At 44.4% G+C, this 21,226-nt stretch overlaps 2 protein-coding genes across 8 annotated transcripts in view; both read left to right on the top strand.

The window, feature by feature from the left end:
* The window catches only part of mef2aa (myocyte enhancer factor 2aa), a 55,561-nt gene extending 49,002 nt beyond the window's left edge, over window positions 1–6,559 (top strand). For 3 of the 5 annotated variants that reach the window (XM_062562757.1, XM_037450682.2, XM_037450683.2), the window contains exons 7-10: window positions 969–992; window positions 2,372–2,492; window positions 2,634–2,757; window positions 2,934–6,559. In XM_062562757.1, coding sequence (XP_062418741.1) covers window positions 969–992; window positions 2,372–2,492; window positions 2,634–2,757; window positions 2,934–3,270 — 606 coding nt within the window. In that variant the 3' untranslated portion in view covers window positions 3,271–6,559. The remainder of the gene's footprint in view (window positions 1–968; window positions 993–2,371; window positions 2,493–2,633; window positions 2,758–2,933) is intronic. The other 2 variants (XM_037450684.2, XM_037450685.2) reach the window with 1 other exon arrangement.
* Window positions 6,560–6,840: 281 nt separating this feature from the next.
* Window positions 6,841–21,226, top strand: part of mctp2a (multiple C2 domains, transmembrane 2a) — a 31,256-nt gene continuing 16,870 nt past the window's right edge. Inside the window, exons 1-17 of one of the 3 annotated variants that reach the window (XM_037452545.2) lie at window positions 6,841–6,938; window positions 9,028–10,017; window positions 10,899–10,955; window positions 11,042–11,150; window positions 13,063–13,205; window positions 13,310–13,386; window positions 13,490–13,604; window positions 13,688–13,711; window positions 16,028–16,195; window positions 16,878–17,008; window positions 17,115–17,301; window positions 17,456–17,549; window positions 17,625–17,727; window positions 17,820–17,922; window positions 18,029–18,130; window positions 18,219–18,293; window positions 18,585–18,704. In XM_037452545.2, coding sequence (XP_037308442.2) covers window positions 9,040–10,017; window positions 10,899–10,955; window positions 11,042–11,150; window positions 13,063–13,205; window positions 13,310–13,386; window positions 13,490–13,604; window positions 13,688–13,711; window positions 16,028–16,195; window positions 16,878–17,008; window positions 17,115–17,301; window positions 17,456–17,549; window positions 17,625–17,727; window positions 17,820–17,922; window positions 18,029–18,130; window positions 18,219–18,293; window positions 18,585–18,704 — 2,586 coding nt within the window. In that variant the 5' untranslated portion in view covers window positions 6,841–6,938; window positions 9,028–9,039. Of the gene's footprint in view, window positions 6,939–8,522; window positions 8,639–9,027; window positions 10,018–10,898; window positions 10,956–11,041; window positions 11,151–13,062; window positions 13,206–13,309; window positions 13,387–13,489; window positions 13,605–13,687; window positions 13,712–16,027; window positions 16,196–16,877; window positions 17,009–17,114; window positions 17,302–17,455; window positions 17,550–17,624; window positions 17,728–17,819; window positions 17,923–18,028; window positions 18,131–18,218; window positions 18,294–18,584; window positions 18,705–21,226 lie in introns of those variants that run through there. The other 2 variants (XM_037452546.2, XM_037452547.2) reach the window with 2 other exon arrangements.

Here is a 21,226-nt window from a genome sequence, read left to right as displayed (position 1 = left end):
CAAGCGCCTGAGGCGAAACTACGCTCTTCGCTCGTAAATCACCTTCGGGAGAAAAAAAAACGATATGCGTGGGATTTCTTTAGACACCGGCCAGCAAACCTACTTTTTTCCAATTTTGCGTGTTGCTGATGTTGTCGGCAACAGGAGCCACTCAAAGGAAAATTGTGTTTGGTAAATAAACCTGAGGTTACCGTGGCCGCTCCTCCTCTGCAGGGCTTCAGGTCACCTGGGGCCCTTGGTAGGCATTGTGTGGGAACAGTTGGGCGTGTGGAAACAGTAGACCTGAAACCGGTTCGTCAGAGAGGTACCGTAGTACTCTGATAGAGGCCGCAGAGGGGCGCTGGCTGTGGCAGGTCTGCAGACAGCCCGTCATTAGGCCATAATGGTATTAAATTAATCACATCTCAGTGTGACAGAGTGTAGATGAAGACTTAATCAGGGGCCCAGGGTGTGAGCCAGATAATATCTTGTCGCCCTTGTCGTGTCTTCCTGCCGCTATTGATTGAGTGTGGGTATTAAGAAAGCCCCGGCCTGGTCGCCGTATGTCCCACAGCACCGAAAAGATGGAAGATGGGCTGTGGTTCCTCTTTCAGCACAGAGAGGATTTGAAATCCTCTCCTCTACTTAGTACTCTGCGGCCATTGTTGGTATCAGGGAAGAAATGTATCCAATATCCACAACAAATCTATGCACAGATCCTTTTTCCCTGGCATTGGCCCAGGATTTGGATCTTTTAAATGATAGGGAGTTAATGCACTGCCTATGCTTTGGAAAAGTTGTTGATTAATACAAGCAGTCTATAAAATGTGTGATTTCACGATGACTGGAGAAGTCCTCCACACTTATATTCCTTAATGGCCCTTTAACTGTACAATCTAGATAGCTGGCACGACTTTCCAGAGCGATTTACAGTCGCTCTGCTTCTTTTCTGTAACCCTGCCTTTCTTCTTCTCTTCTGTTGAGGGCAGTCGGAGGAGGAGGAAATGGATTTGGTGAGTTTTGACAATTGCCTTCGGCAAATGGCCACCATGTGAACACATATGCTAGATTAAAGGCAGTGCTCGAATCAGAGATTGAGAACTGCCAACAATAATACTTTAAAAACATTTTTGTCAATGCATGTTTTGGGCTTGTAAAAAAAATTGGCTCTTGCGTTTCCAACATGTCCACATTAGTTATATACCAACAGGAGTGTGTGTGTGTGTGTGTGTGTGTGTGTGTGTGTGTGTGTGTGTGTGTCTTTTTTTTAAACCTATTATAGTAACCTCATCTGAATAGTTTCAAAATTCAAGTGTTGGGTAATACTCCAAATGATTTATAGCTTTTTCTTAGGATGTGGAGATTACATCATCCTAAATGACATCATGCTGTGAGATACTTGGGGTTTGGTGAAGTCATCTGGCTGGAGAACAATGCAAGGAAGCTATCAACTAGATTATGATCCAATGCTGCTTCAAATGTAACCGCTGGCAGCTGCACATCGGTTTATTACATTGTATTCCGAGGATTTGTTACAGTATTGTTGTAAACTATGGCTGCATTTGATTAGTGGGGTTGGAGAGTGTGCGTTTTCAGCATGACCACACCGTGCTGTGTAGGTGTGCTTATGAGTGGACTGCATGACGGCCAATGCACTAAAAACCACTGGAGCATTACTATGTCACTGTGGGATTATCCTCGTGCACCCACTGAGTTAAGAGTTGTTGATTTCATCTGTAAAACTGATCACTAGACTGGCTTTGATCTTTGAATGAGATGGAGATTGATGCTGTGGAATGAAGCCCATCATGTGTGTTCCTCTCCTACGCTATCTCTATCATGGCATTCTTTCTTATGTATAGCTAAACAAAACCCATTTACTGGATTGTAGTAAATCTGATTAATTGTGTGTCCCTGTTTTTGCATGTCAGTTTTTGTGACTACTTACAATATACATATATTTATAGTGATTACTGAAATTAATCAGTGACTTTTAAAGCTTTACAGGGATTTATATACCGGGAAGTATATATGAAGTTTGATTTTTACTTACACATACATTTAGTGAAAAATATCTGGGTGATATCCCAATAAAAAGCACAAAACAAATATCTCTTTCACTGTTGTTATTCGTGTTTTGATATATCTTTAAAAACACAAACATGGTCATCCGAATATTGACTTCCATGATGCTACACTACCACCTGGTGGCAGCCTTTGTTATTACATTGATAACCTCTACTACCAGAATATGTACTGCATAGTATATGCCAATTTAAAAGATGTCTCTACATTAGACAATATGGATACTGCTTATTATTAGAGTGACGTTGTATTTCAAGTTGTATTTTGGCTTTATGTCTGTTCTTTGTGGTTTCTTTGTGATTTGCAGAACACCCAGAGGATAAGCGGCTCCCAGCCACTGGCCACTCCAGTAGTGTCTGTCACCACCCCGAGCCTGCCCCCACAGAGCCTGCTCTACTCAGGCATGCCCACCTCCTACAACCCAGCTGGTGAGCCTTCCTCCCCACTCAGACTGATAACAAGCACCTTGACCGTACTGCACCTTGTTGTTTCTTGTTCTTTTCTCGGTGACACATGGCGTTGTAGCCAAAATAAGTTCTCACTGTGCTTGGCTGTTTTTGTTTTTACAGAGTTCTCCCTGAGCAGTGCCGAGATCTCTTCCCTACAGGGCTTCAGCTCTCCCGGGCTCTCATTGGGCTCCATGTCGGCATGGCAACAGCATCAACTGGGCCAGGCAGCTCTTAATTCTTTGGTGTGAGTAACACACTTTCAAACAAAGGCACACTCTCCAGACGCCCTCACATGAACGCAACACCCACCGTGCTCTGTGATATCATGCTGAATCGCACATCTACATAATCCTGGAATCTCACATTTGATGTTTCATTTGCTTGGCACAAAATGCCATGTCATTCTTGTGTTGTCTTCAGTGGTGGAGGCCACCTACCTCAGGGCTCCAACCTCTCCATCAACACCAGCCAGGGCATCAACATCAAGTCCGAGCCCATCTCGCCGCCGCGGGAGCGCGTCGCCGCCTCCGGCTTCCCGCCTCAGCAGCCACAGCAAGGGTCCAGCCGGCAGGAAGTCCTGGGACGCTCGCCTGCCGACAGCCTCAGCTCCTCCTGTAGCTCTTACGACGGCAGCGATCGCGAAGACCACCGGCCGGACTTCCACTCCCCGCACGGCCTGGGCCGGCCCCCCGCTGGCTCCGAGGACAGGGAGAGCCCCTCGGTCAAGCGCCTGCGCATGGACACCTGGGTGACATAAAGAGCTCCCCCCAAAGCCTCCAGTCACCAGCCAGTGGGAGAGGGATAGGGGTTAGACGTGGAGATAAAATAAAGAGCAAGGGTCCTTAAAGCTATTATGATACTATTATTCAAGTCTATTTCAATTCGTAAGATGGCCGAGTGGCAAATGTTATGGGACGTGTCAGGACATATCTAAAGTAAATCCTCAAACTGATACCGAAAGAATACAGAAATTTCAGTTGGCTGGACTGAATGATATACACAAGCAGGTGGAGTCAGGTACTTGGTGCAATTCAGACAACATTTGCTGGAGAGAGATGTTCAAAGCAAAATTGGTTAAACAATAGGCGGTAGATTATTGTAGTCACTGGTCTAGTCAGACACTTACATGTAGTTGCTGTATTGCTGTTGTGCTCGCAAGTTGCAATCAATCAGAGAGAGTTGTGTGTTGCTTTCAGGCTGAGGACCCTTACATATGATGTTCACTGCAGAACTATCTTTTAAATCCTGCTGTAACCACACAAGACCTTTATCTCAAGCGGCCTCTTGTAAGTTATTGATTCAGGAGACACGGAACACCGAGTTAATTAAGTCTATAAAGAATTTGGATCACAGTAAATAACAACAGTTGAGACCACTTTAGTGAACAAATAAGGAAATACACTTTTTTACTGCAGGTAACAAACAAAACAGCAGCTGACGTTATTGCAATAATGACATACTATTCATTTTATGATTCAAAAGAGTAGGAAATATAGATGTGCAATTAAGACCTGTCCAGTTGAGCTGGTGAGAAAATCTACGTTCACATTTGTGAAACAGTTCATCAGTAATATAAGCCAAAGCTGTTCTTTTGTGTTATTTTGTACAGTTGCTACGGTTTCCTAACAAGTCACTCAAAGCACCAGTTCTGTCATCGGTTTTATTTTTTATTGTGCTTTATTGCAAAACCGTGTAGTTGTATAAACCAGATCTTGAATCGATATCTAAAGCCATGAACATTTGCTGTTCTGTCTGTATAATTCATAATTTGAGCCAAACTTTTTTTGTTGTTGTGTATATAGCGACTTTAATATATATCACCAGGGTGTGAGTACTTACTGAATGTACTGTACCAACACCGTTTTCAAGAAAAGTATATTTTTGTGGATTTCAGCCAAGTTTACAAGAGTAGACCCTTAAAAAGTAGATCATTCACTGGTCAATATTTGCTATTTTGTTCATTTTACTGTAATCTCTTCTAAATTGAATTATCAACAGAATCTCCCATGTGGTTTAGCGCCAGGTGGTCAATTAATATTTTCCGCTCTTTATTAGTGATGACTGTTTGTCCTGAATACGTTGTAATAGCAGTGCTTTTAGGTTGAAGTTCCACTATTTTCTAACTTGTGACGGGTGATCACAGGGCCGGGGGGGAAATAGGGTTCCCTCCCCGCTTATTGTAGTTGAATACCAGCAGCTGCCGAATGCACTGCCAACATTCAAAAGTCCCAGCCCCACACTGAAGAATACTCCATTGTTATTGCATGCAGCTCAACTGAAAGACATTTCATCTCTCAAGCCCCTTTTCCACTGTCGTGTTGTTGGTTCATTGAATTAAAGCAGAAGACAAAACGTGTCAGAAGTGGCTGCTGACCTTCGCTCCAAACCAATCATGCCCGTGCGAATACGTGTACGTGGTTGTAAATATTGCAGTCAGTCATTATGTACAAAATTACTTGTGTGTATCCTCAATTGGCCCCCGGAAATTGTATCTCATATCAATGCCCTACTAGTAAGACTACTAGAGGCCTTCGGAGCCGGAAGAGTGACAATTAGATGGCGCTGAAGTCACGTGCGCAGGAGGTGTCGCAACGTTTTTGGCACGCCGTGCGGATACCGAGAAGAAAGAACGGGGGCTGTGGCTTTGTTTTTTGTTTTTTTCCTTCTTCACCGTCACAGGAGCAGATAATCCAGCGGCTAAATCGGAAACCCCAAAGTCATTGACTGCAATCTCACTGCTCGATGGCACACATTTGTATGTGAAGTTTGCTGTACACGAAAGGTATCGCTCTGCATTCACCGTGACGTCTCTGGTGTGTGTTTCTGAGGTTTCTTCGCCCCGTCGCCAGCTCCACAGTAGTCCTCGATATACAACCGCAAGGATCTATGCAGTTTTTGCCCCAATTCACAACACATATGCATATGCTATGATGTCATTACAGGCCATATTTAGCTCACAATATCATCAGGAAGAAGAGCATTTTAGGATCGACTGTTATCTTAGCCTCTTATCCTGAAGTGCCACACCCACAGGTTGCTGGACTACAAGTTGCATATAAAACATTCGATTGAAAGATTTATTTGGATACCCCGGGGCAATCTCTTTATGTTCATATACATTGGTAGACATACTTTACATAATATGTAGTAATCCATAATGTTACCCGGTTTAACAAAGCAGGTGAAAATAGCAATAATAAATGACTACAACAAAATGAGTTTGCCGGTCTCGGCAGCACCACCTCGTAGTTGAGCACACACTTTAGCACTTGATGACATATCAGGGAGTTTTGTAGTTTGTTGATCTATATGCACAGTTAGGAAATGCCTTATCCCAAAGAAAAAAAACCTATATTCACCATTTTTATTTCATTTTCTAGACAATACAAATATCACTCAAGCTTAACCAGACCTGCCTCTTCTCAGAACTGACCCGCCTAAGAAAATGCACGGTGAATGTTCGGCGATACATTTCCCTTTGCACTTTTGGTCCACGTCCAAACTGTGCACAACTGATGAATGTGAAAGGAAAGGGTAATCAATGAACCTGTAGAGGACTTTCTTCACTTTGCTGTGTAAAAGTACAATGCTTTGCTTCATGGCTTTTATAAACAGAACTATGTGTTTGGTAAGTGTTTGTAGTTGATAGTTCATTTAACTAAAGAAGCTGTTTTCGGTTTGATTGCTCAGACCGTTTGGCGGCACAAGCTGGACTTTGTTGCCAATATTGAAATTATTTGTTTCAAAATTGAAAGAAATTTAAAGTTCTAAACATTTTCTTTCCCTTGAATGTGTTGTTTTATTTTCATCATACAATAAATATTCAAGTGAACTTTTTATTAAACAATTAAGATACTATGCTAGATATTGTTGTACAAAATTTGTATTCTTCACAAAAGTACAAATATTGGCTTTTAATGTGTAATTTAGGTTATCTCTCATTCTGTATACAATGAAGTAAACAACTCTTGCATAGAATTTGTTTCTGTAAAGTCCCAAACAGTAGAAAACTGTCAACTTTATTAAACACCTCAGTGTATGCTCAATCTGAACTCGATCTTTTAATTTTGCCTCGAAATTAAGTTTCTGTTCATTGCTTGTTTAAATAGAGCACTAAAGCCGCTGCCAGTGTGTCAATGACTTTATGTAAAAAATGTAATATTCTTTGACATACTCTTAATCAACCTAGTATTAATAAAAACGTTCATTTAAAGTTAGTAAAAATAACATTTTAGATTAGTTTCAACCTCCAGTAATACTGAACATAATAAATATAAGCGACTTATACAGTATAAGTTATCATTTGACATCAGTTGTGCAGGGCGGCTTGTTGTATTTCCACAATGTGGCCAGCAGGAGGCGCTGTTGCACAATACATGACACGTCACGTTGGCCTGCTGGCACGTCTCGTGGGCTGAGCTGAAGGTAAGTTTAATAACTGGATAAATTGAAGAAAGAGCCCCAAACTGCAGGCAGCTGGTACATTGCTTAACTGTTTGTTAGTTCAACGTGTAAGTCGGAAGTTACAAAAAGAGGGTTCACGTCAAAGGTTTGAAACATCGTGGACGCTCATGAAATCCGATGCTGACTGAAACAACTTTAACTCTGTTTCAAGCTAGTTCAAGTTATCCGAACCAGTTAACCCTAAAGCACTTTCACTTTTGATGTAAACGCACATATGCTGGACTTAATTAGCATTATGTCCGTTGTGTTATTGCTCCTCACAATTAGCCTGAATATAAACGCTCTAACCCGAATCAATTGACCGGAAATAACAGGCTTCAACTGTGTAATTGACAACCTCGCTTATACGCGGTAGTTTTCCGCGTGAAGACCTTATGTGTGTGTGTGTGTGTGTGTGTGTGTGTGTGTGTGAGAGAGAGAGAGTGTATCATTCACTGGATTTGTCCCCAAGTGCATGTACTTGGCTTCCTGTCAATCAAACCAGCTGTGCTGCAGTCTGGACCAGGTCCCGTGCGCATGCGCAGAGGGACTGCGCCTGTTTGAGTTGTGTGAGAAGGAGGGTGACAGACCACCTGCCTTAGGGGCCTTGCCCCGTTCAGATCTCCCAGCCCTGCCTTTCAACTGGGAGCCAAGTGCGGGTTCTTTCACGTGGGCCTGATCTCCTTAAGACATCGGCAAATATTGAACAAGACTCGAGTCCAGACTCCCAACACATCTGTTGTCATATAGCCTCCGCTGATAGGCACAGATGAGGAGAGAGAAAGAGAGAGAGAGAGACTGGTGGGTCTGTGGCATTAGCTTCGATGTGTGGACTGAAAGCTATAGTTTATGCTTTGCAAACACCAATGCTCACTTCTGACGAGCTTAGGCAAAACCACGTTCCTTTGTAAACAAATACGGGGCTGTGCGAAAGAAATGGAGTTTGGTGTGACAACGCAACCTCCGACTGCCAGATTCGTGCTGAAGATCAGAGATGAGATGAGACGAACCAACATTTCACTTCCCTCAGTCATGTTGTAGAATCCATCAGCAGTATTTTGGGACCGTTTTGGACCAATAAGAAGGACGGTTATATTGTAGAATTAGGCCAGATTATGGAATTAAGTATTTTTCTGAAATACTTTGGGCTATTTGAGGACGTCTAATGCATGCAAGTCTTAAAACAGACAAATAGCAAATGCAAATACATATTAAAGTCAACAGTAAACAGATTGACAGGCAGACAATAAGCACATTGTGAGCTGAATGATTTCATCACGGCGTTGGTGCTTCGCTGTGCTTTTAAAAAATCTCCAGCCACCGTCTTTCATATATTTAACACTTGTTGTCAGATTCCCAACGGAAGTCCGCTTGTGGAACTCAATCCATCACACAAAACAACTTGGGTAGGACTTGGCACACAACTGAGGCGTTCTTGTTGAAACTCACCTTGAGGGACCGGTAAGACCAGTTTGGCCTCGCCTCCAATCACATGCCTTCAGAAGCAGGAAGGGGCACCGACTGCATGTTGTGCTACCTCAGACACCTTCCTTTGACTCGATGATCAAGATGGTTGAGCTGCCTCTCAGGAGAGGTACCGTCGCTCTCGTTGGCGGCTGAGTCGGTGTGTGGCTTTGTCGGGGTTTTTTTTTTTTTTTTTTGGGAAAGGTTCGACTGGACAGGTATGGTATCATGATTTTTTATTTGTGGATTGAGATATTAGCTGATGTCCTGCTGATGGTAAAATTGTTCCATGATGAACATGTAGCCTCCCTCACTTTTTGGTTAAGCTTAGTTTGTGTTTTAAGGCCGAAAGTGGGGTGCAGACTCAAATGGCAGTTGTGTGCAGTGTTTTTCTACATTGTCTGCGTGGGGTGACAAATCCTATGAAGCGCTTATAATATTTATTAAACCACTTACAATAGTACATTGTGAGTGAATGAGTCTGGCAGAAAAACATGCTGTTGAAGATGTGTTTAGAATTAGTGGTTACCTCTTGAACTTTTGACGTGTTGCATGTTTGTTTGGCTCATAGGACAATCTATTTATTGTTTTTAATTCATTTTTTTAGTTATCGGTCAAGATGGATGTAAAGAAAAAGACCTTCTTGGAGAACCTTCGCCTGAAAACTAAGTTCATCAACCTGAAGAAGCCGAGGAAGAAGGACCTCGCCAAGCAGGGCAGGGGGCTGGCCAATCGGCGCAGCATTTCGGTACCGGACCTCAGATTGGAGCCAGTTGGCGCGCTCCCCTCGGACGGCGGCACCTCCGGGCCCTCGCCTTCCTATGGCCTCTACATCGGCCACTCCACCGGTCCGAGCGATTCGGACTCTGTTGCGAGCGGCTCGATTGCCGACGCAGCGCTCTGGACGGACCGGCTGAGCAATTCCTTCTCTGACAACCGACTCAAAGTCCCCTTCGGTAACAGGGATGTTCCTTTGAAGCGAATCAGTGCGCCGGCGGGATCGCCCTGTTACGATGAAGTCGATGCCATGATGAGTCCCTTCCCGCCGAAGACTGAGACTGAGGATCTGTACGCACAAGTAGATGAAAAATCCAAACCGCCTAAATTTAATTTTGACCCTATTTCCGTTCCAAGATCTTTCCCTCTCAAGGCAATACCCCCGAGACCCGACATCGTAGACAGACGCAGCCTCTCCGGCGAAGACGCCTCGGGGGACCGAGTGGGTTCAGGTGTTATTGCTGCAGTAGTGGCGAGAGCACGCTCAATGGGAGAGCCAATTAAACCGTACACGGCAAAGAGGGCCACGTCATTTGAGTACAAAAAGTCTGCATCCGAGAAGGGAACCCCGCCAGCCATCAGGGTGAAGGCTTCCAGCTCTCTGGTGCCGGAGGCCTTCGGTTCTCCTGGGGAGAATGCGGATGGAAACTCTTTCGACTCGGACGGCGGCAGCGCCACCGAGGAGCGAGCCAACGTGTCCTGGAACACGGACTCGGAGGGCCGAGAGGGCTGCTCGTCCTTTTTGATGAGAGACTTTACGAGCGAAGCGGCTCTGCTGGAACAAGCGGAGGCCGAGGAGGCCTTGGAGGAAGCAGCGGAGGTCAGTTTTTAGTACAAGTGTATTTACTGCACATGGGTAATAAGATGATCCTAATCTGAAAAGACGTCTGCATGTAATGTAGACTGTGCTATTTCAAACTTGTGATTTCCTGCTACAGTGATAAATCAAGCAACTGCAAACTGATCCAGCACTGTGCATGTACAGCCGGATCTCATAGGATCTCATAAGCTCTAGTGCTCAAGTCCGCTGCATTCAATGTATGCCGAGATGGGTTATATAGGCACACTTTAATTTCACTTTCAAATGGGTGGGGTTTGGTTTTTCACACGCTTCAGCTGTCAGCCCGAGCGTTGGCCTCGGCCTGTAATACGGCCAATGGCGTGAAATCCACATTCCTTTTCTGATCCTAAGCTCGGGCTTGTGTGTTTTACTACGCTTTATCCCTGCAGCACCGACATAGAGACCGTTCATAAACCTGCTGTGACAGCAACGTATCGTAAACTCGCCCAGATGGTTGGCGTTAAATGTGAAGTGACCACGTGGGATTTGATTTTCTACAGAACATTGGGTACAGCTACAACTCTGACGTCTGTGTCCTCTATTGTATGGATGCCTATTACGTGCCAGTTAAAAACCTGAATTACTAGTTAGAGACGCAATGGGCAGGGAGTGCTCTACACAATGTACTTAAAGAGTGTGATAATTTTTCTGCTGTTACGTACATTTATTTGTACATTTACAGTGGTTGTCTCCCTAAGATGCATTTTCCATCGTCATGACAAAAACTTGTATTATATATTTTTTTTTAGGTTGAAGCTGTACACACAGCTACTTTAGGCTCTTATCTCAGCTGCGCCGGTTAATTAGATGTTTGCAGTCTGATGATTCATAAAATGTCGTTACATCCTTTTTCCATTTAGATGTCCAGTGACACGTGTGATGTCTTTGATGAAAACCAAGATCCTCTGGAAATCCCTGTTAGTACGCACTGGACTGCCCACCGAAGTGAAGACCAGCATCTGGTTTAGCCAAGTACATAACTGTGAATTGTTCTTCACAACAGGTTTTTTCCACTGGGCCTGACGTCCAGACCCCTGACCCGTGGCAGAGATACCTCCTGAACATCAACCTGAATCAGGGGAAGAACCTGGTCATCCGAGGCAGGCGCTCCGGTAGGTCACTTAAGACGATACCATCGCCAAGATCCCGGAGCAGATAATTACTATCTCCTTATAAGCAAACACTTGCGCTCATCAGATAGATCAGGCTTTGTTTACTTTCTAGAGGAGTGCAGTTGTTTGTTGGTGGGCTTGTGGCCACAGCGGAAGGGCGAGTGTTTAATGAAACGCACAGGTACATACAAAAAATCAGACAGTGGACAGTTATTCTGGGAAAGAAAGAAGCTGGGCTTTTATTTGATGCATGTTTTCAACATTGTATAATTATTTCTCAAGCCAACATAAACCCTAGACAGGTATGCAGTCACACCAGTATGACTGGGATGAAGCAGCTTGTGTCATGATCAGTACAAGGAACTATTGGAACTTATTAAAACTGCTGGGAAAGTAAATGGTATTTGCTGTCTGTTGCTGTCAGTTACTGGATTCTTTGCTCAATTTAATTGGCAGTAAAACGGCCATAGTTCTTCCTCTATGGCTTGTGGGCTTTCTCAAAAAAAGAACATCTGACTCATCGATTTTAAAAAGCTAATTTTTTACTTGTTCAGTCAACAAGTAAAAAATGTTGAGAGACCGATAGACAAAGTGAAAGTGTGGAAAAAAGGGCTAATCCAAACCCTTCTGAGGCTCACAGCGACCTCTGGTGGTGAGAAGCTGGCACAATGGAGGTAATTCATTCATGGATGGATTTATTTTATCAATCCCAAAATAGGAAATGATTGTGTTACAGTATCAGTTGATACACAATAATTATATGAAGCAGCACTAGATATTATAACTTTTTTTTATTCTACATAATACAATACACCAAATGTTATACATATTATTCTTTGGTCTAACTCCTGTAGCTTTGGGATACCACCGCACAGTGAAAGGACTTCCTTTCTTGGAATGACGCATAACTTGTTTTTTAGACCCTCCAAGCGCAGTGGTCTACTCCCTGCTAGTTGAGACCTTACTCTCCCTGACAAGATGGCACCGCGATGATGCAATCCCCACACGCCCCCTGTCTCTGCACTGTTTGCCCAACAATCGACACCGTGCCAAAGGCTCACCAGTGGCACACATAGTCATTACATATTCTGAAAGGACCCACGCCACTGACCCCCCCCTCGGCCCCCCCCACTCCTTGGTTTTTGTTCCCCCCCCCCTTTTTTTCCCATTAATTTCCATCGTCACCGTTCTCAGTCATGCCAGAGCTTTTCTCCTTGCTAGCTGCCACATTCTCCTCCTGTCAAGTTGCCTGGAGGTTTCCCTGTCACAGGCTGGCAGGGTGGAGCTGCTGTGGGTCCTGCCTGCCTTTGCGAGATGTTCATTTGGAGTGGGGAGCTGACAGGCCTGACAGCCCATCCCCACAGGGCCTTTGTCATGTGATTCAAGCCTCCCTGCAGGCTCTCTGAAGCACCCCCTTTATTCCCCTACACAAATGAAGGCATGGGACCGGCTTTCATTTTTTTCTTTTTTGGCCAATCTGCATGCAATTGCAGAAACAAAGAAGTCCCACACCCCCAACCCCCTCGCAGACAGACTTTCTTAACAGGCTTGGGAGATTAACACTGGTTGCTTCTAGCTTTTACTTTCTAGTTGCCTCATGCTGGCGAGTGTTTCTACTCTTTCAAAATTAAACAGTTACATCCCTATGCTTTTGCCATGTGTGGGGTGCACCCCCTCCTCACACATTTTAGTCTCACACAGTCATCATGGGGGAGGGGTGTGTTTTTGTATAGAGTGTACATTTTTAAAGTGGCAATATCTTCTACATGGTAGATTGAGTAGATACGTTTTTAATAATCCACTGTTGCTATATATTTCTATGAAAATCAGTGTTCATACACTGTGGTTAAGATAATAACCACCTGTCTAACCCAACATTATCTAATTTATTGATCTAATTTCTAATTTTAAGGTACCAGTGATCCTTACGTGAAGTTCAAACTTGAAGGAAAACAGTTCTATAAAAGCAAAGTGATTTATAAAACCCTAAATCCACTATGGAACGAGTCCTTCTCCCACCCCCTTCGAGACAGAGAGCATGCCGTAGACGTTCGGGTAGGTGTTTGTTTAAATAGAAGTGCATCATCTTACAATCCCAGCGTGTTCTTCTGCAGAAGCATACCATTTCTGATGATCACTGTTGGTGAATATTGTTGCAGGTCTACAATAAAAACCGGACCACTGATGAGTTCATGGGTTCCAGCAGTATCGTTCTGAACAATCTTGAATTATACAAGTGAGGAAGATATCCTGATATTATATTTTTAAGTAATGGATCATTGTGAGGATATCCATAAGTGGTCATCAGTTTGAATCCTGTCCTTTCGCTCTCTCCACAGAACCTACGAAATGGAGCTGCAGCTCAATGATCCAAAGAGTAAAGAGGATGACATGGGAGTTATCGTTGTTGACATCTGCCTAATGTTCAGAGATGCCACCATCAAGAGAAGCCCTGTGAGACCGGTTCCATGCAGTTCTCTGACCCCCGTCTTACCTGAATTCTTTGTACTGACATTTTGTATTTTCTCCCCTCGTAGAGATGGCCACCAAAGAAGAACAAGGTATGACTTTGTATATCATTACTTTTCCTTTCTGAAAGTACTTTGCCAAAATGTAGACGGAACATTGTAGTGCTCTCGGTTATCCTGATCCGAAGCACTAGGGGGCAGTAGCTCACTGTACTATGGTGCAACAAAGAATGAGGTGTGCTCAAAACGCGGGCTTTTGTGTGTAACCTTGGTTTCAGCCAAGCCGATTTCCTTTGTGCTTTCATAGTGAACCTTTTTTTTTTCTGTGCATATTATTTTCAGGGGCATCATTTACTGTGACAAAAAGTGTTACAATATTAAATTCTGATCAAAACCAAAATGATAATATTGACTGAATACATACATGCAAGAGCCTCGGATGAATATCATAGCACAGTATTTGGTTTTGTAGTAAATAAAGTTCCACATCCTCTCAAGTGGTTTTCAATATCTGGCAGCTGTAATTAGATTCAGAGCGAAACAGGAGGGTTGCTGTTTGGGACTCGCTCTGCAGCGAGTGGGTTTATATTCACACCTATGCAGTCAATACATCTGCCACTGTTCAGTCTCTTGATGGTCCAGTAGACATTCTCAATTTGAAATTAGATGACAAAGGAATGAAGCCATTTTCGTACACATTGCGAGTTATCCACTACAGATGGTTAAAGATACTCAAAGGAGACAGAAATGTGTGATGGGACTCTTCACAATGTTCGGCTGCCTAAATCACAGTGCTAATTTAACAATGTAACAATGCCATTTTTTTCCTCCCATTTCATTTTTGACAAACGCACAATATCTCATTGCATTTAACACCTATCCTGGAAGTGCTGAACACCCAGCTCTTACAGCTCCACCCCCCCCTCTTTCAGAACATCGTTTTCTCCCTCCGTGTTACCACCACCACAGAGACAGGGAATGGCAAGTGCCTAAGTAAAACTCTGCTGTGTGATAGTGTTTCAAACAGGAGGGGGGCGAGTGGGAGGGAGGGGGGGGGGGCTCTGCCGTTCGAGGCATGATGCCAGTGTGGGAGGCCTAAGATCGGCTCTGCTGATAATTCCCAGGCATAGCGGGCAATAACCCAGATGTTCGGATGTAATATCACAGCTGTGGATGGACAGTGCCGAGGTACTAGCCAAATGGTCCTGGGTCTGAGCTCATCGTGCTTGTCCCCATGCTGTCCCACCATATGGAAGCAATCGCACAGCCCTTTTAGGACCAGGAATAGATTCTCTTTAGGGGCCACTTACAGTTAAGTGGAATTGTTTTATTGGCCGCTGAGATAGAAATGCGTCCAAGATAAACACTTGGGATGACTTGGCGGAGGCCTGTTTTATATCGCTGCTCCACTCCCCGTGTTCCTCTTCTTTTGAAGGAGCCGATATTTATAGGGCTGTGCCTGTGGTATTCCATGTTAATTCAGGTCCCTGAGATGTGCTTTGATCCCCTCCGGATTGGGTGGCAATGTGGGTTGTGACCCTGCGGTGAGGAGGAGGGGCCGGAGTGGCAGGGGAGTTGTGGCAGGGGGGCCGTTTGAAGCGGCGTCGCCGGGGCAGTCGAAGGAGCCGGGGCAATCAAAGAGGCGAGAGCAGATTACGGTCCTGCTCTTTAATTACAGTCAGCCCCACACAACCTCTCTGCTGTTTGTTTTTACAGCCCTGGCCTATCACCGCATGGCCTCACGGGAACTCTAACATGGAAACATATCAAGGCCTCGCTTTCTCACTCCCCCTGTGACCCATGGCAGGAGAAGTGGAGGATTTGCCGGGCTTGTCCTTGATTACCAAAGATTCCTCCACACCTTTTTAATTTTTAAGTTTCTTCCTAGATTGAAGATTTAGTTGCAACTGTTTTGTTATTTTGCTGGTTAGATAAATATTGGAAGAATTTGTCAACGCTGGCCATACATACGGCATGTATGCATAATTTGCTGTTGGGAGAGCTGTGTGGTTTGCATCATTACTCACTGCTGCCTGCTGTCTCTTGTGCAGTATGCCAAGTGTCCTGCCTCCCCACACTCAGTCTGGGAGCCAGTGATGAGTGGGACTGTCACAGCCAGGGACATCTGGCTGCTTGCTGACGTTCCTCTCTGCCTCGCTCTCCAGGAGCCTCCGTGGTGTGGCTTACCTGTCAGTGGAGATGTGTTAATGCGCTCCAACAGAGACGTGCTGTACGGTGCGGACCTTTTGTCCTACTTTTTACTCGCTGTGTGAACATTATGACGTGACAGGCTGGGGCAGGGGCGAGTAAACCGAGGGGAGAGTCCAGAGCGTCCACACACATTGAGCTTTAACCCAGCTCCATCCTCAAAAATAAAACTGTTCTTCTGTGTGCACCTTATTGGACCAGGCCGTATCAGCCCCGCGATCAGCCGAGATGCAGAGAAACTCGCTGAAGAACCAGATGTGGACCGGGGTGCTCGGGATCACCCTGGTGGAGGGACAGGACCTGCCACAGTATGGCCACGGGGACATTTACGTCCGCTTCCGCCTCGGCGATCAGAAGTACAAGAGCAAGGTTGGACCCCTTTTTATTTTTTTTCAAATCTTTCCCTACTTCTCCCACACTCCCTTTTCCTCACACTCCTGCTCCTTTGTTCTTCAAGTCTTCTACTTCCCAGCATCATCATACATCGTACTGCCCCGCTCCTCTCGCTCAGCAGGGGCCTGTCAGTGACTCACCTCCACCTTGGCTCACTGGGCCATGGCAGAGGCAGCTCATTAGACTGGGCAAGGCTGCCACTCATGTCTCTGTGTGCCGCTGGTGCTGGGCTTCATTGCCTTCATTTGCATACCCAGCATGCCCTGTTCATCTACCTGTACTTGTTGGCCTCCCTCCTGATGATCCTATGGCGCACGTGTCTTGTGTTGTCGTGTCGTTTCTTTGTAAACCTCTCTGCTTTCTTCTCTGCTTGTTGTTTGTTGGACAAAGCTGATTCTAATTGGAAGCTGTCAGTGTTTACAATCCCAGAGTGGCTACTAAGGTGTACACATACAAGCGCACACACAAACAGAGACACAACACACCTCTCTTTCTCCTCTCCTACCTTTTTCTCGTTGGACTGAACGAAGACTTAATTTAGCTGTCATGCAGGAGCTGCCCAGTCAGATAATGCATTAAAACCTGATTGTGTGTGTGTGTGTGTGTGTGTGTTCCATGTTACTGCACGTGCTGAATTTGTGTCTTAACTGCCATTCAGAACATGTGCATTCAGGCCAATCCACAGTGGAGGGAGCAGTTTCACTTCAATCATTTTGGAGAAAACCAGGAACCTCTGCAGGTGGAGGTGTACTCCAAGAGGGGGAGGAAGTGTGAGGAATCATGGGGGATGTGAGTATTTCCTGGCAGGAACTGAACATTTTGCTCCCATTTGCTCCTCGACAGACCCAGTTTGCCTCGTGTGTTTCAATGGAACTATTTTCCTTTTGTGTCTCAGGTTTGAGGTTGACCTATTGAAACTTGCACCAAATGAGAGGCAGCTCTACACTCACGTGCTGGACCCCGGAAAGGGCAAGCTGGTGTTCCTGGTCACCCTTCGACCCTGCTGGGGAGTCTCCATCTCTGATGTTGAAACCGCTGCCTTGGAAAAACCTGATGAGAAACAAGCCATATTGGAAAGATTTGTAAGTCTTTTTTTTGTTTTATTTTCATGTCAAATATTGGTATCACAGCCCAGTGCCGCTGGCGTCAATGTAAATTTTTAAATTAATTATTTCATAAAATATACATTTATAAAAAGACTGATAATGACGTTTTTATTGATTTTCTTTTTTTCAGAGCTTAAAGAACTCATACAAGTGTGTGGGTGAAATCGGCTTCCTTCAGGTCAAAGTTTTAAAAGCCAATTATATTCCTGCCACAGACCTCAATGGTAATAGTTAGAAGTACTCACTTGTGTCCTCTTTCATAATCTTCGTTTTATAAAACACTTTTATGTCATTTGCAGGAAAAAGCAACCCTTTTTGTGTTGTGGAGCTCGGTAACAGCAAACTTCAATCTCACACAATCTACAAGACCCTGAATCCGGAGTGGAACAAAGCTTTTACATTGTAAGATAAACATGTGGAAAAAAAAACATCCTTCTCATTTTGTGTGGTTTATTATTATGTGAATAAAGTGTTTATTAACTCTCATGTTACAGCCCGATAAAGGACATTCATGATGTGATAGAGTTGACTCTCCTTGATGAAAATGGAGACAAGGCCCCAAACTTTTTAGGAAAAGTGGCAATTCCATTACTGGCTGTAAGTTTACTTATTATCAGCGACGACATTACTTACTGTGACATGATTTATTTGGCAATACATATTAATATCTGATTTAAAAATATTTATTTGTTTATTCTAAAAGGTAAAGAATGGGAAACCGGTATGCATGTCCTTGAAGAAAGAAAACTTGGGGGCTTCCTCAAAAGGAACCATCACACTAGTGCTGGACGTGATCTTCAACAAAGTAAGTAAATATGTTCAAGCTTTTTAAAAAGGAAATTATTTTTTAAGTGTTCCACTGCAGGGTTTATTATTTCCTTTTTTTGTCCCAGGTCAGAGCTGGTATCAGAACCTTCCAACCAAAGGAGTCCAAATTAATGGAGGAAAACCAGAAGTTCTCCAAAAAGGTCACTTCTATTGATGATTTTAGCATTATAGAACAAAAAGCAGATAGAACAAAAAGGCTTGCCAATACGGTGTCCTCACATCGACTAAAGCATCCAGAACAAAGCTACACATGGTCGCAGTTTGGATCGGCCACAATCAAACTAATTTCTTTAATGTGCTTTGGACATCTAATTTCACAAGTAGCCAATATGAGATTGTAGAGCTCAATGAACCTCATTGCAAAGTGAGAAACATTATGTCCAGCATCAAATGATACTCACCGGTGTTTTGTTCCAATTATTTCCCATTAGGTTCTTGCCAGGAATATAAACCGGGTTCGAAATATCAGCACAGCAGTTCTGTACACGTTACAGTACATTAAAAGCTGTTTCCAATGGGAGAGCACGCAACGGAGTCTAATAGCCTTTCTGGTAAGTCATTGTCTAACGTTAATGATCTCTTATTCAAGCCTTGCGGCAAAAAAGTTTTGTCCCATCGCACCGAGGTCCAGTTTTAACTCTTTTTCATTTTATGTGAATTACATTTGGGGGGAAAATCTTTGGTTTAGTCATTTTCTCTCTCACAGTCTTTTTTCCCATGAAAAACAATGTCTGCCGTCGGTTTTCATCCCATCCGCATGCGATGGACGTGCTCTATCCTTTAAATCAAACCCCACTTGGCTTTGCTTCACTTCTGATGACATTAGAGTGTATTTGAAGGGGTGGGGTTTGCACGTTTGTACATCTGACTTCTTAGCAAAGCCTCCTAGCCCGGGGGATGGTGTAAGGAGGATCACAGTCTCAGCTTCCTTGGGTGGAAAAGTGACAGTCCACCTCCGAGATTTGAACCTTGTTTAAATGTCTCTGTTTAGCTCTTTTTAATGAGGGTATATGATCTAAGGTCCTAAGCTTAAATAATCTTAAATCACCCCGTGAATCCCCCTCAGTACAGCACATGTAATGTCATGATTAAGAGTGTACACTTGCCAATAAAGCCCTGACAGCACCGTGTCAGGGTGAGGAAGCGGTCACAGACAGGGTGTGTAAAGAACTCTCCTTCCACCGCCTTTCTTCTGTCTGCGCCGTCTCAGAATGACATGCAATTCATACCTGGTGTATTCTGTGAGCTCTTCCCACTGATCCGGAGGTGCAAATCCCCCCAGGCAATGGCCAGGCTCAATGTATCACAGCCTTTAGAACAGCAAAGGAACAGAGACGATCAGGCGGACACACAGACAGGAAGACCGAGAACAATGCAGCCCATCGTATGAGGATATAGTGCGAGGCGGGCTACTATCTGAGAAAGAAAGTTGGAGGAGAGAACGAGGAAGACAAGTCGAGCAAGGGCGCGGTCTACAAAGGCAGATAGCGAGAGGCTTGTGGGCAGGAGAGCGGGAGCACAGGCGGGCTGACGGGTGACAGGTCAGCGGGACGGGGCCATCTTCTTCCACCTATAATTAGATCCTCCGCAGGCGATGGCAGTGTGTGGTGGCAAACTCTAATCTTTCATTTCCACTTCTACTCCACCTGCTGTTTAGGAGTGCAGCGCGCAAATAGAGGTCTTCGAATGAAGGGAAAAGACTTGCACGCCCACTACTTTCATCAGGATCATCATTGCTGTTGTAGTGTAATTCTTGCCAGCTGTGTGCTCCCCGTCAGATAGAATGGGGATACTTGTCATTAACCGCAGCTGCTTTGTCGTTGGTATTTTAAAACAATTGCGGTTCTAAGAATCGAATCATATTTTCAAACGCAGACCGTAGCGGTGTAGTCGGAGTACGCCTTTGTCTGCTTTCAGGTGTGCTTCAAAAATGACAAAAGTGTCAAAGGAGCGAGAATTGCCCGACCAGAGTGTAAATCTGCCTCTTCCACAGGTTCATGGGGTGAAAAGTAGTAGTATTTTTTTTTGTCGGTAAGTTTCTTTCTTTCTAAGTATCTAGCATGTCTGCATATTCCTGAACTTCAGTCTGAGAGAGCAACATCGAGGTCTAGATTGCCATTGAACGCCGTGTCCCGTGGAGAGACCCGGCCCATTCCAATGGTAGCCAGCGTACAGCCACTCCTCCTCCTGCTCCTCCTCCTCCACTTCCAAGTCATCATTCGCAATTAAGTTAGTGTTGGGAGCTGTCTAAAGCAGCATGGCACCATGTGCCTTAATGAAAGCAGCTCCCACTCCTATCTTTATATCTTTAGGCAGTGGTAATAAGGTAACTGATTCAGACATTGACAGATGGCCTCTGCTTGCCTCTCAGATATGCATAATTATACCACTAGTGTCTGCTCTCCCACAGTGGCAGACAGCGCATGGTATGCAGGTAGGAAACGCCGCAGTGGTGGGGGTCTAGCTTTAATATACATTACAATGCATTATTTATCAAGCAGGCAGACTGGTCCTACCCTTTTACACCATACACATCCTGTAATGCATTACCGCTGCTGTGGTTTCTACTGGGACTGCGGGATGCTCGCGTAGTGCTTTACCAGGAATACTCAGCCATTATATCACTCAGTCCCACAGGCACATTTTTTTCTGACCTGCACACAGCATGCAGTCCACATTTGTATCCTGTTTATGTAGATTTGTGTCTGCATTATGAGCTGGTTGTTGGTGGTATTCAAATTTTTGCATGAGGGATCACTTCTGTGTTACATGTTAACTACGTGAATAGGAAAGGGAAGTTATTTTTTTTTGGCGGGTCGGGGGGAGAAGTCTTCTTTGTCAAAACAACTTCTCCAAAGAGTGAAAGGAAGCCGTTTGTTTAGGAAGATATACATCAGCATTTACAGATTGATGGTCTATTTAGTTTTTTGCTGCAGCGGAGAATTATTGTGTGAGGGAATACTCGCGGTCTCGTCACTGTCTGCGAGTGCAGGGGGTTACCCGTTTTGACTGTGCAACTCATCAGCACTGTCCATGCCGTTAGAAGTTGCCTTCGATTTCCCACCAAAGTGCA

Source organism: Pungitius pungitius, chromosome 6 (genome assembly GCF_949316345.1).
Source record: "Pungitius pungitius chromosome 6, fPunPun2.1, whole genome shotgun sequence".
Taxonomy (NCBI): Eukaryota; Metazoa; Chordata; class Actinopteri; order Perciformes; family Gasterosteidae; genus Pungitius; species Pungitius pungitius.
This window is presented reverse-complemented; position numbering and strand designations above follow the sequence as displayed.